This window comes from Lolium rigidum, chromosome 6 (genome assembly GCF_022539505.1).
Source record: "Lolium rigidum isolate FL_2022 chromosome 6, APGP_CSIRO_Lrig_0.1, whole genome shotgun sequence".
NCBI classification, from domain to species: domain Eukaryota; kingdom Viridiplantae; phylum Streptophyta; class Magnoliopsida; order Poales; family Poaceae; genus Lolium; species Lolium rigidum.
This window is the reverse complement of record NC_061513.1, coordinates 48714460-48728658: the sequence shown is the minus strand read 5'-3', so window position 1 is coordinate 48728658 and position 14199 is coordinate 48714460. Positions and strand designations below refer to the sequence as shown.

The window sequence follows — 14199 nt, the reverse complement described above, 5'->3', positions numbered from 1 at the left end:
TTTCAGTTTTGGTTTATGGGCTCTGTTCTGCGTCAACGGATTCCGAACCCGTAAAGGCAGGGTTTTTCATAGAATTTATATGCAACACCCATAATTAATCAAATAATCATCCAAATTATTACAACACATAAACAATAGTCTGAACCAAATTATTACAAGAGTTTTGGGAAAATTGAACAAATAAAAAATGTCTCAACCAAATTACAACAAACTCTCAGAAAATTGGACAAATGAACAAATGTCTCAACAATGATACATGTGACAAACAAATGAATGAAATGGTAGGATCAAAGGCGACGACCATGTCGCTGCCAGTGGTGCATCTTCAGATCATAGATGAGCTGGGAATGGGTGCTGGCATTCTCAATCTGCCGATGAGTTTCAAGAAAAGCTTCAATGCGATCCGGATTGCGTTGGGGTTCCACTCGGGTGCCAATATAGTCATAGAAGCACGGCAAACTCAACTCTCTTTCATCCTCGATGATCATGTTGTGAAGAATCACACAACATGTCATGATGTTGAAAATGGTTTTCTTGTCCCAAAATCGGGCTGGGCCACGAACAATGGCAAACCTTGCTTGCAAAACACCAAAAGCTCTCTCAATGTCCTTGCGAGCTGCTTCTTGAGCTTTGGCAAATTCAGTTTCTACTCTAACTTGGGGATCCTTGACAGACTTAACAAAAGTTGCCCAATCCGGATAGATGCCGTCGGATAGGTAATATCTCATTGTGTACTCATTGTTCATGACCTTGTAGTTGCAAGTGGGTGCTTCCCCATTTGCTAATTTGGCAAACAAAGGGGACCTTTGCAGCACGTTGATGGCATTGAATGTCCGGGAAAACCAAAAAAACAATGCCAAATCCACAAATCTTGTGATGCAACGGCCTCAAGTACAATGGTTGCATCTTTGCTAGCTCTTGCCACAGTATGTCCATGCCATGCCTTTGGACAATTCTTCCATGTCCAATGCATACAATCAAGACTACCAAGCATGCCCGACCAACCTCTTTTCTCATTTATCTCCATCAATCGTTTGGTGTCATCCTCATTGGGAGCTCGGAGATAGGTTGGCCCAAACAACTTGATAATCACGCGACAAACCTGCGCACCGACTCCGATGTAGTATCTTCGCCAATTCGAAGATACTCGTCGGTGTAATCCGCAGGGATGCCATACGCAATGATCCTCACGGTAGCAGAGATTTTTTGGAACGCCCTGAAACCCATCACCCCGGCGGCATTCCTACGTTGCTTGAAGTAATTCGAATTGGCTTCGTATGCCTTGACGATTCGGACGAACAAGTTACGCCGCATGCGATACCTCCTACGGAATAGATGGGCCGGATAGGTAGGTACCTCGGCGAAGTAGTCCTCCATCAACTGCTCGTGGCCGAGGAGGCGATTCCGCTGGATGTGGTTCCGGCCGAACACGAACCCGCGCCTCCGATTCAGCAGCTTCGCGAGGTCCTCCAGCTCCTTGACGGAGAGGAGGAGCATGGTGGACTCCATCTCGTCGTCTTGGAGTAGCTCGTCGAGGTCGGAATTGTTCGAGCTCGACGAATCCGACAGATCGACATCGACGAACTCGTCGCCCGAGCTCATCCTCGATTCAGATGGAGTGGCGGTGGTGGGGGCGGCACCCGGAGTTGGGTGAGGAACAACCGGCGGGGTGCGGGGCGACCTGCAGTAGCTTCGGGATGCGGGGCTCGGGCGAATCGGGCGGTGGCGGCGGAGTGTGGTGGCGGCGCGGGGAGGGAGAGAGCGAGCGGTTGCGTCAGCTGAAATTTCAGCGGGCCCTAGATATGGATCGAGCGTTCGGTTCGCTCGAGCGACCCCTACAAATACAGTCCGATTTGGGTTTTCAGTCTCGGGCGAAAAAAGTTTTTCGGTTTTAGCCTTTTACGGTAACTGATCCGCGCCATTTTTCTGCCCGAACCCGTAAACTGGCGGTTATTTTTCGGTTTTGACCTATTTATGGACTCTGTTAGAGATGCTCTAAGAAGGATGGGGGCATATACATATGGAATTCAGATTTCAGATCACAATAGATGGACCTGAGGGCTGGGGCGTACCAGTTATTAAAAGAAAAAATATAAAGTGGCAGCTAGTTAGCTAGCGCCGGGCGCAGGGCAAGCTGCCTTGGCCAGTTGACCTGCCGCTCACCTCGCCTTCGGGGTCAGCACCACATCACACAGCGTCACAGCAAACTTCCTAACGCTTTCGACTAACCGTACGCCGGAAAAAAAGCTTGGGCGTATCATGCCGCGCCGATCGAGATACATAGCAAGTGACGCGCTTGAGGACATACTACTCAGTCTATGTACAGCACGATGCAACAACTACAAGTTGCGAGTTGCGACGGTGCACGCGATGTCAGAGAAGAAACTGCTAGCCCGATCGACCGGAGCAGCGCCACACATGCTACAGATACTCTAGCACGTGTTGGTGAAACATTCAACAATAGCGACTCGAAATTTTGTGTCAGTGTGTGATGCAAGTACTCCCCCCGGCTTTAAATATTTGTCCTAAACAGACATATTTAGCTACATTTTACCTGCAGGAACCAGGTGATGTAGTACATGTCTGTCCCTGCCTAAACTTGTGATAATTTAGAGCTTGGAGGGAGTAGCACATTTTTGCAGTTTAATCAGCAGCATTCTTGTAGGAGAGAGGGACCTACGCACGCACTGGATACTGAGAAATCGACTTTAGTGCGTCTTCTGATTGATATACATAATCATATACCCGCAAAAAAAAGATATAATCATATGCCATTTTGTGACTTCACCGCTTATATATGTGTTTGCTTATATGTCTGTTAGGCCAACCTCCTTCCACATCTTCTCCCCAGGTCTGCCCACACTAATTCGCTAGCTTGAACACCTCGACGAACGGACGGAAGCAGGTGAGGAAGACAGAAGAAAGCAAAGCAATATAATGGCTTCCTCTTCGCTCGACACCGAGGCAGCCCAAGCACACAAGGCCGGCGACGGCGGATACACCACCGCAGCCACTGCTCACGCAGTAGACACAGGTAGCTCTGCACACATGATCGGTCAATCAGCAAGCATATATATTCACCCGTTTGATCTAACGCCGCGATATCACCACTCCTGAATATTGTGTCTGCTGCTTGTTAACTTCGTGATGCATGCATGTGGCAGATTCATGGCAGCAGGTTGGGCTGCTGCTGGTGACGGGGTTCAACTGCGCCTACGTGCTCAGCTTCTCCAACCTGATGATGGTGCCGCTGGGGTGGTGGTGGGGCGCCGCCTGCCTGCTCCTCGTCGCCGGCGCCGCCTGGTACGCCAACTGGCTCCTCGCCGGACTCCATCTCGTCGACGGCCACAGGTTCATCCGCTACAGGGACCTCATGGGCTACGTCTTCGGTACGTACGCATGCATACGCACGCCGCGACTCTCGTCTTGAAGGGACAAACATGACGGGAAAATGCAGGCTGACTCGTCTTGTTGTTGTGAAGGGACAAACATGTACTACATCACCTGGTTCCTGCAGTTTACCACCCTGCTCCTGGGAAGCATGGGCTTCATTTTACTAGGTGGAAGAGCTCTCAAGGTATGTAAATATTTATGTGAATTAGTTGAGTGCATTAGGTTTGTGATTTTCTTTTGGAACCAAGAAAAACTTCGGTACATGAAACACTATTCTATAATCTAATCGAACGGCAGGTCGGCTGCCTGCTTAACTCTCAAAAGAAAACTTTAGTGCAGTTAGTCGATTATGAAACACATTGCATTAGACAAAGCAGCGTGTATGTTTAATTTAACTAATCCCTAAAACTCAAATAATTGGCATGCGTTTTCACCAGGCAATCAGCGCCGAGTTCACCGGCGAGTCCACTCCGAGGCTGCAGTGGTTCATCGCGGCGACGGGCGCCGTATACTTCGCCTTCGCCTACTTCGTGCCGACGATATCCGCCATGAGGAACTGGCTCGCCACATCCGCCGCACTCACCGTGACATTCGACGTCGCCCTCCTGGCCGTCCTCGTCAAAGACGGTACTGATGAGTGATGACTATACATCCATTTCTTCTCCTGCTAGCGAGCCTACTAGTAGCACTTTTAAAAAAAAAAATGCCGTGACTGAATAACAGAAAGCTGTAACCGAGCTTTTTTTTTTAGTTTGACAGCGAAATCTCACCAAGTTCGCAGTAATATAATTTTGTGCGTGCGTAGGCAGATCGAGTAAGCAGACGGATTACACGATCCACGGGACCCAGCAGGAGAAGGTGTTCAACGCGCTGGGCGCCGTCGCCGCTATCCTCGTCTGCAACACCTCCGGCCTGCTCCCCGAGATACAGGTGGGTTATTAACATGGATCTTCCATGCATCCAAGATCATGGTGACATGTTCATCTGACGACGTGGATGTGTTTCGTTTGACAAACAAAAACAATTAAAGTCCACCCTGCGGAAGCCGTCGGTGTCCAACATGAGGCGCGCGCTGGCGCTGCAGTACACGGTGGGCGCCGCGGCATACTACGGGATCAGCGTCGCCGGCTACTGGGCCTACGGCGCCGCCGCGTCGGAGTACCTCCCGAACCAGCTCGGCGGGCCGCGCTGGGCGTCGGTGCTCATCAACGCCACCGCCTTCCTCCAGAGCATCGTCTCGCAGCACGTACGTGATCCCAAATTCCCAATCGTCTGTTCTTCAACCTCGCTCCTCTTACTCGATCCCGTTGTTCATCTTGTGCTAACTGCTAGCTGACCATGCAGCTGTTCACGGTGCCGATCCACGAGGCGATGGACACGCGGCTGCAGAGGCTGGATGAGGGGATGTTCTCGCGGCACAACATGGCGCGCCGCCTCGTCGCCAGGGCGGTCCTCTTCGGCGTCAACGTCTTCGTCACCGCGCTCTTCCCATTCATGGGCGATTTCGTCAACCTCTTCGGCTCCTTCGCGCTCTTCCCGCTCACCTTCATCTTCCCCAGCATGATCGTCCTTAAGGTGAACTCATTTTCGTAAGCAGAGAGTGACGAGATGGATGGGAGGATTTTGACTGTGGTGTTGTGCAGATCAAAGGAGAATGTGACGGGAGATGGCACAGGCTCTGGCACTGGGGCATCATCGTCGTCTCTTCGGTTCTCGGCGTTGCCACCACCGCCGCGGCTGTACGCCTGATCGTTCACAACGTCAGTGTGTACCGTTTCTTCGCCGACATGTAGAAGACACACCGGACGACGTCCAACACCGGTGCGATTATTAATTTATCTGGACGTCCAACACATATGCACGAAGATTCAGCGCGTCCAGACGTGACACGAATATACTAGTACTGTAGCAGAATATCTCATTCAGGCCAACTCGTGGGCTCGGTGGCATTGGACAAAATTAAGCAGTAACGGCTTCACTGGAATGAGGAAATATTAATTTCACTTACTTCCTCCATTTTTATATGTAAGACCACTTTGTATTCCAAGGCAAAACTTTGACCAACAATTTGATAAATAGAATATAAGTTACACTAGTAGAAAAAGAGGCTTCCGTCCACCCCCATTAGTCCCGGACCTTTAGTCGCGGTTCGGGAGGCGACCCGCGACTAATGCTCCATCCGCGACGAAAGGGTACCCCTTTAGTCGCGGTTGGTGTCCCCAACCGCGACTAAAGGTTTTTCCGAGTTTTTTACTCCCACGCACCCTGCACCCCCCCCCCCCCGTGGATCGCCTTTTTTTGGTTTGTAAAATACAAAAAAAAATGATAGAAAATTCAAAAAAAAATTGTTTTCAGATTCTTGTATGTTATGCAACCTACTATTCGGAGAAATTAAGAAATTCGAATTTCCACTTTTTTTGCAAAAAAAGTTTAAAAAATGGTAAAACCGCAATAACTTTTGCATACGACGTCGGAAAAAAACGTATAATATATCAAAAAAATCCTGGGAAAAAGTTACATCCGAATTCACCGGGGTTTACCCGGTTAGCCAATTTTTAGATTCTCAAAATTCCAAATGGAAATACAAAAGCAGGAAGATTTTAGTTTTTTCTATAAATTATGGATTATATATTTTTTTAATTTTTTAAAACCTAAAATTAATAATTTCATTCTGCATAAAGATTAGTATCATTTTTACCCAATTTTTAGATTTTCAAATTTTTAGATTTTAGGTTTGGCAAAAAAAATATTTAATTAATTAATAAAATTAAAAATAATACAAATTAAAAAGTTAATGTTTATTTATTTATTCAATATTATTATTACATCATTAATTTTGTTTATTAAAAAAATTATTTGAAATTCAAACAATAAAGAAAATGTGACATCGATCAACATGTTAATAGGATTGATATGATACTACTATCACATACATGCGCGCGAAGCACTTGGATGCGGAACGGAATGGAACTCGGAAGTTAAGCGTGCTAGAGGTGGAGTAGTGGGAGGATGGGTGACCGAGCGGGAAGTTTGACCACGAGTAAGTAATTTGACTAGACATAAGTGTAGTTAGAGATAGAGACTAAGCTATGCAAATAACTGAAATAAGAGAAATTCTGAAAAAAAAAAGGTGGAGTAGTGGGAGGATGGGTGACCGAGCGGGAAGTTTGACCACGAGTAAGTAATTTGACTAGAGATAAGTGTAGTTAGAGATAGAGACTAAGCTATGCAAATAACTGAAATAAGAGAAATTCTGAAAAAAAAGAAAAAAAAACGGAGTGAAAAAAAATTAGAAATCCAAATGAATTAATTTTTTTTAACGAAATAGCCTTTAGTCCCGGTTGGAGACACCAACCGCGACTAAAGGTCCTTCGCCCAGGCGCACGGTAGCCGCCCACGTGGACGGGCCTTTAGTCGCGGTTCGTAAGCAACCGCGACTAAAGGGTGGGGCCTTTAGTCGCGCTTAATTAGTCGCGGTTGCGCAACCGCGACTAATGGCAGTTGCGAACCGCGACTAAAGGTCATTTTTCTACCAGTGTTATATGAAACAAAAAATATAGTTGGAAACATTTTCCAAATATGAATCCAATGGTATACTTTTGATGACATATAATCCATGTTCGGTTGATCAAATTCTTAGTCAAAGTTATACCTCGAAATGAGTTGTGGTCTTATATTTTGGGATAGAGGAAGTATTTGAAAACTGCGGATCTATACAAACACCTTGAAAAACAAATAATCCTCTAGCATCCCTTCTATTTGACATAGCTATATATTCCTCTCCACTACATCCTTTGCAAGGCCACCACGCAAGCTTTTCTTCATAAGTTGAGGGTAGGACTCCCACTATTGGAACCTCTCTCTACTTAGGCTATTTTGTGGTTCCACTAAAGAGCGATATTGACTTCCTTGCTTCCATTTTCAGTCATTTCCGTGAGGTTACGGTTCTGGGCTAACACCGGATATAGAGTCCGCTCGCATCGACCCACCCTTGATGTTGGGCCAAGTTGGGCCTCTGGTGGACATCTCCATATACTTTGCTTCTAGCGAGTAGAAAGAATCAGCTTGCTCATGTTCGAGAGCTGCTATATGTCTACCGGATCGGCACGGACGGGGCAGAAATCCTATATACTAACTAGGTCGGTGCCTACCAGACACCGCACATCCTGGTCGAGTATTGGGCCTGGCCCATTTTCAACTTTTTTCGTTTTCTGTTTCTATTTTTTTCTTTTTATTTGTTTTCTTCATTTTCTGTTTATTTTTATTTTTGTTCAAAATCGAAAAAGTTCAAATTTGAAAATAATCCAAATTTAAAAATAGTTCAAATTCAAAAAAGTTTAAATTTTGAAAAGTGTTCAAAATGAAAATTGTTCATATCCGAAAAATGTTCATAACCGAAAAATGTTCAAATTTAAAATATGTTCATTTTCGAAAAATGTTCAAATTTTAGGAAAAATCAAATTTTTGAAAAGAAATGTTCATTCTAAAAAAATGTTCAAAATTTGTTCTAATTTAAAATTTCTTTCCTATTTGAAAATTGTTCCAATCTGAAAAATGGAAAAATGTTCAAATTTTGAAAATATTTAAATTTAATAAAAAACGAAAATAATTTTAAAAAATCGGGTCGAAAAAGAATCAGCCGAAAAAAAGAAAAATAAAAGAAAAAAGAAAAACTGTATTACCTGATGTTGTTGGGCCGCGGTCTATCTAGCCACTTTAGGCATGCGCGGGGTGTGCGGTGCCCTGGATGTGCCAACCAGGTCGGCGTTAAGCAACTCCCCGGACGGGTGCCGCACACCTCTCCGATTCGGCGGCTGTTAATTGGATCGCGGTCCATTAGCTAAACGCCTTATTTTTTTATACTATATTCTTTTTTTGTTTACAGTTTGTTTTTTAAAATTAACGTTTTTCTATTTCTTTAATGTTTTCAAAATTTGTTCAAAATTTTCGGTATATAGATTTCAGAAATGTATGATTTTAAATTTGTTTAAAATTTAGAAATCATTCAAAATTCAAAATTTGTTTAAAATTAGAAAATCTTTCAAAATCTGTTCGAAAATTTGAAAATCATTCAGATTTTGGAAAATTCATGCAAATCACAAAATTTGTTCAAAATTCAAAATTAGTTCAAATTCTAAAACTGTTCCAAATTCGAAATTATTCAAATTTTGAATATGAACAATTTTCAATTTAAATATTTTTTCAAACTTGAACATTTTTCAAATTTAAATGAAAATTCAAAAATTATTTGTAAAGAGAAAAATAAAACAAAAAAAGAAACACAAAAAAGAAAACAAAAAAGGAAAAAAGAAACAGAAAAGAAAAGGAAAGAAAAAAAGAGAAAGAAAAAATAAAAACAAGCCCGACCGGGCCAACCCACACCACACGCGGGGGTGTGCGGCTCGGTGTGCCGGGTCGGCATATATGGATGACGCTCACGTCCCTCTCCTTTTGCTCACGTACATGTGTCTTGCCCAATGAGCGGGTGAAAGTGCAAGCAGCCCCCATATGTGGTTTTCTTTCCAACGAAATTGGTTTCGTTGCATTTGGATTTTCCTATCTCAAGTTATTTGCGTTTTAGTTTTGCTTTTTAGAAGAAAAGAAATAGAAAAGAAATCGAGGGGGAAGGATCTAGCGCCGCGGCCGGTACCACCGGTGGAGCAACCGACCCAGGTACCGACAAAGTGGGCAAGCACTCTAGTGGGCTGCGCGGTGTGGTCGGTACCATCGACGGTACCGTGGCTTTTCAGATTTGGGTTTGTCTATCTTTTCAAGTGCACCAACAATATCTACACATGAGGCTAACATCTTAAACCGATTAAAGACTTTCCTAGCTTCTATAACAACATCTTTAAATTCTCTAAGCAAAGTTTGTAGGATAAAATCTTTCTTTTCATCATACTCAATTTCATGGAGTTTAAGAAACATTTGCTGCATTATAGGATTAAGGCTAACAAATCTAGCCTCCAATATTTGAACTAAACAAGCTGCAGTAGTTTTATAATTAGGAGCAAGTTCTACTAGGGATTTTTCCTCAATATCTTTATGCTTACTAACATGATTGAAGAATTTTTCAATGTTATCTTTCCCAATTATAGAACCACTACCTACAGATAGGTCCTTCAGATCGTACTTAGGAATCAACATAATGAACTAGAAAAATAACAATTATGTAAGAAACTATTTTTTGTGTGTTTTCGATATAAAGACAATTATAGAAATAAACTATTTTTTTTGTATTTTTGATATAATAAAGCAAACAAAACAAATTAAAGTAAACTAAACAAACTATAACAAAGTAAAGATATTGGAGATGAGAGACTCCCCTTGCAGAAATTCTCTTTCTCCCCGGCAATGGCGCCATAAAATCTTGCTAGCGTGTGACGGGGCTTGATGGAGTGTCTTGATTCGTTCCCCGGCAACGGCGCCAGAAAATATTGATGGTGCTCCGGTGATGGCGCCAGACAATCTTGGTGGCGGTTGTTGTGGAAGCCGTTGGAAAACCCCAAGAGGAAGGTGTGATGAGCACAACAACAAGTTTTCCCTCAGTGTGAAACCAAGGTTTAATCGACCAGTAGGAGAAAAGCGTGACTTCTGAAGGTGTTGCTAGCTGACTGGTGGCAGGGCGCACTACCGGCATCAGCAACAACGTGGAACCTACACACAACACAACCAAAGTACTTTGCCCCAACTTAAAGTGAGGTTGTCAATCTCACCGGTTTGCTGAACACAAAGGATTAGACGTATCGAGTGGAAAGAGATGTTTGCAGTAATTAAAAAGAACATGAATTGCAGTAAGTAAATAGTACACTATTGCAGTGATTGAATTTATCAGTGTAAAGGAAAAAAACCGGGGTCCACAGTTCACTAGAGGTGTCTCTCCATAAAGATAAATAGCATGTTGGGTGAATAAATTACAGCTGGGCAATTTACAGAATATCGACCAAACATGACAAGATGATTACTATGAGATTTGATTGGGCATTATAACATAATACATAGACCGTAATCCAACTGCGTCTATGACTAATAATCTACCTTCCGGTGATCGTCTGAACCCCTTTCAGTATTAAGTTGCAAGCAACAGATTATCGCATTAAGCAATGTGTGTAAAGTAAACAATAGAATTACCCTTGGATAAAACATTGTTGTTTTCTCCCTGGTAGCAAGAGCACATCTACAATCTTAGAAGTTACTATCACTCTCCCATATCACTAGAGGCATGAACCTACTATCGAGCATAAATACTCCCTCTTGGAGTCACAAGCATCTACTTGGCCAGAGTATCTACTAGCAACGGAGAGCATGCAAGATCACAAATAACATATGACATGAATATATAATCGACCTCAACATAGTATACAATATTCATCGGATCCCAGCAAACACAACATGTAGGATTACATAAGGATGATCTTGATCATGTAGGACAACTCACAAGATCTACACATGAAGCACAAATTGGGGAAGACAACCATCTAGCTACTGTTATGGACTCATAGTCCAGGGATGAACTACTCACACATCACTTCGGAGGCGGGCATGACGATGTAGATGCCTCCGGCGATGATTTCCCCCTCCGGCAGGGTGCCAGGAAGAGCTTCAGAACCTCTCGAAATGGGTTCTGCGATGGCGGCCGCGACAGAACTTTTCGTGGAGGGAGGCTCGGGTATCCAGAGTTTTCCCGAGATCGTGCTTAAATAAGCGGAGGATTTAGGTCAGTAGGGTGCCTGGGAGGCCCACACCACCCCTATGCGCGGGCCACACCTAGGCCACGCCATGGGGTGGTCTGGCCGCCCTGTGGCGCCACTTCGTCCCCCCTCCGGACTTCGTCTTCGTTTCGGTAAAATATTGATTTCAACTTTTGTTTCGTCCGATTCCGAGAATATTTCCTGTACAACTTTTCTGAAATACAAAAACAACAGAAAACATGGAACTGACACTGTAGCATCTTGTTAATAGGTTAGTGCCGGAAATCATGTAAAAGTGCAACGAAGTGTAAGCAAAACATATATGAATTGGTGTAAAACAAGCATGTAGCATCAAAAATTATAGATACGTTTGAGACGTATCAGCTACCAAGCCAAAGAAGAACAAGAACAAGAAGAACATGGGTATCGCCCGGGAGGGAGGTGGCTCTAGCCCAAGGAGGGGTGGAGTCCCCAACCCCACCACAAGGGGCTATGCCGGTCCAAACAACCCATGTCATGTTCTTTTCATTGACTATTATGGTCGCCATCGTGCTCGCTTTGTTGGTCCTTATAAGGAGAATATTGATTGGACTATTTGGGCTCCCAAACCCCTTGTTACTAAAATGATAGGATCCATTGAAAAATTGGTACCTAAATCCAAGAATTGATTCCTTGTAGGACTATGCTTCCGGTGGTGCTAAATGGGTGGTTGATAGTGGAGCCACTAGTCATATGACCGGAAGCAAGAACATTGTTGTCGACCTCGAGCCATCACATTCTTCCGTATCATATGGTGACAACACAAGCTCTAAGGTATTTGGTATTGGCAAGGTGGTGGTAACACCCGACATCTCACTTGTGAATGTCCTCCTTGTCGAGATCCTTGGTTACAATTTACTTTCCGTTCATCAAATTGCATGTATACCTTTTTGATGAACACATGGTGGTGCTCTTGTGGAGTAAGACACTCCGTGTAGCCTTTGTCGGATACGTGGAGAGCGGGTTGTATGTTGTCGATTCTCCGGAAAGACAACCTCATCTGCTCTTTGCCTATTTGCTAAAGGTGACAAGGGTTGGCTATGGCATCGTAGACTAGCCCATGTCAACATGAGGACTTTGCAAAGTCTCCACAAGGGGGGGCACATTCTAGGACTAAAAGAAGATGTTTCTTTTTGGAAGGATCATATTTGTAGGGCTTGCGTTGAAGGAAAAATGCATGGAGCTCCTCACAAGGCCAAGACTACAATATTACCACAAGGTGATTGGAGCTCTTACATGTTGATCTCTTCGGTCCACCATCTCATGAAAGTCTTGGAGGCAAGACGTATTGCCTCGTCATTGTCGATGACTACTCTAGATATTGTTGGGTATTCTTCTTCAAGTACAAGAGTGAGACTCAACGGACCATGATGAAGTTTGCCACTCATGTTAGACACAAGTACGACACCACGATTCTCGCAATAAGGAGCGACAATGGTACGGAGTTCAAGAACTACACATTGGATGACTTCCTCGGCAAAGAAGGCATTCAACATCAATACTCCACACCCTATACTTCCCAACAAAAAGGAGTCGTCGAAAGGAAGAATCGAACCTTGATTGAAGTCGCTAGAACCATGATGATGGAGTACAAGTCCAACTACATCTTTTGGGCGGAAGCTATCTCAACCGCTTGCCATGCTACAAATCGCCTATACTTTCGCAAGGGTTTGGAGAAGACACCATATGAGATCCTAACCGGTAACAAGCCCAATCTTTCCTACTTCAAGGTCTTCGGGTGCAAGTGCTATGTGCTCATCAAGGACGCGCGTCTATCCAAGTTTGATTCAAGAGCTCAAGAAGGTATCTTTGTTAGCTATGCAACAGATTCTCATGCCTATAGAATCTTCAACAAGTCAAGTGGACGAGTTGTGGAATCTTGTGATGTGGCATTCGATGAAGATGATAGTTCTCTAGAAGAGCGAAGTGCTTCTTGTGAGAAAGGAGATGCAGTTCCCCCGGAGACCGTAAGGAGGATGGGTGTTGGTTTATACCGACCCCAAGAGCTACCTCCTTTGAGTGCCGGGGAAGGACCAAGTTCTACTCAAGTAGAGTCATCTACACCACAAGGCCAAGCTTCTTCCATTGAACAACCAAATGCAAGTCAACTGCTACAACAACCTCAAGTTCGACAACAACAACAACCGCACGCCATCAAGAACAACAACCTCCACCAAGTGATCAAGGCCAAGCTTCAAGTTCTACACCGGACTTCTCGGGGTCAAACACTCCGGATACTACATTCCCTAACTCCCCCGGGTCGTCTGGCTCTCATGATGATGATGATGATGCTGCCCCCGAAAACAACAATGATGGTCAAGGAGAGGATTCAAACCATGATGAAGATCAAGAGGCCATTCAAAAACCTATTCCCAAGGCCAACACTCGCCGTGAATAAAAGACAACAAGAAACCTACGCCTTAGGTCTCATTCCTTGCGCAACATCCTTAGAGATCTAAAAGCAAATTGTCTACCCAGAGGCAACTAGCAAACTTTTGCGAGCACCATGCCTTTGTCTCCATGGTGGAACCACTCAAGGTCTACGATCCACTTGATGATCCCGATTGGTTGCTAGCAATGCAAGAGGAGCTCAAAAATTTCAAGAGAATGATCTGCGGACTCTCATGACGCGTCCGGATCATTGCCGCAATGTTATCGACACCAAGTGGGTTTTCAAGAACAAGCAAGATGAACATGGCATCGTCATACGCAACAAAGCAAGATTGATGGCCCAAGGGTACTCACAAGTTGCAGGCGTGGACTATGGCAAGACATTTGCACCCGTCGCTCGTCTTGAGTCGATACGTATCCTTTTAGCCTTTGCTACACACCATGGTTTCAAGCTTCAACAAATGGACGTGAAAAGTGCTTTCCTCAATGGTCCTCTACATGAGGAGGTAAATTTGAAGCAACCCATGGGGTTCGAGGACCCCCACTTCCCGAAACATGTCTTCAAGCTCAACAAGGCCCGCTATGGTCTCAAACAAGCTCCTAGAGCTTGGTATGAGCACCTACGTGAGGTACTTGAAGACCATGGTTTTGAAGTGGGGAAAATCGATCCCACTCTTTTTACTAA

At 44.3% G+C, this 14199-nt stretch overlaps 1 protein-coding gene across 1 annotated transcript; it reads left to right on the top strand.

The window, feature by feature from the left end:
- The first annotated feature begins 2827 nt into the window (after nt 1-2827).
- On the top strand, nt 2828-5491 carry LOC124661402 (proline transporter 1-like). Its single transcript, XM_047199259.1, has 8 exons — nt 2828-3034; nt 3165-3389; nt 3483-3577; nt 3831-4020; nt 4199-4323; nt 4424-4639; nt 4738-4968; nt 5037-5491. The coding sequence occupies exons 1-8, from the start codon at nt 2938-2940 to the stop codon at nt 5184-5186; spliced, it is 1329 nt and encodes a 442-aa protein (XP_047055215.1). The 5' UTR covers nt 2828-2937; the 3' UTR covers nt 5187-5491.
- Nucleotides 5492-14199: the final 8708 nt, after the last annotated feature.

Bases quoted from the DNA above. Each gene is read 5' to 3' on its own strand.
- LOC124661402 (XM_047199259.1), top strand. From the start codon at position 2,938: ATGGCTTCCTCTTCGCTCGACACCGAGGCAGCCCAAGCACACAAGGCC. The intron at 3,035-3,164 runs GTAGCTCTGCAC...TGCATGTGGCAG, and splicing joins TGCTCACGCAGTAGACACAG to ATTCATGGCAGCAGGTTGGG. The intron at 4,324-4,423 runs GTGGGTTATTAA...AAACAATTAAAG, and splicing joins GCCTGCTCCCCGAGATACAG to TCCACCCTGCGGAAGCCGTC.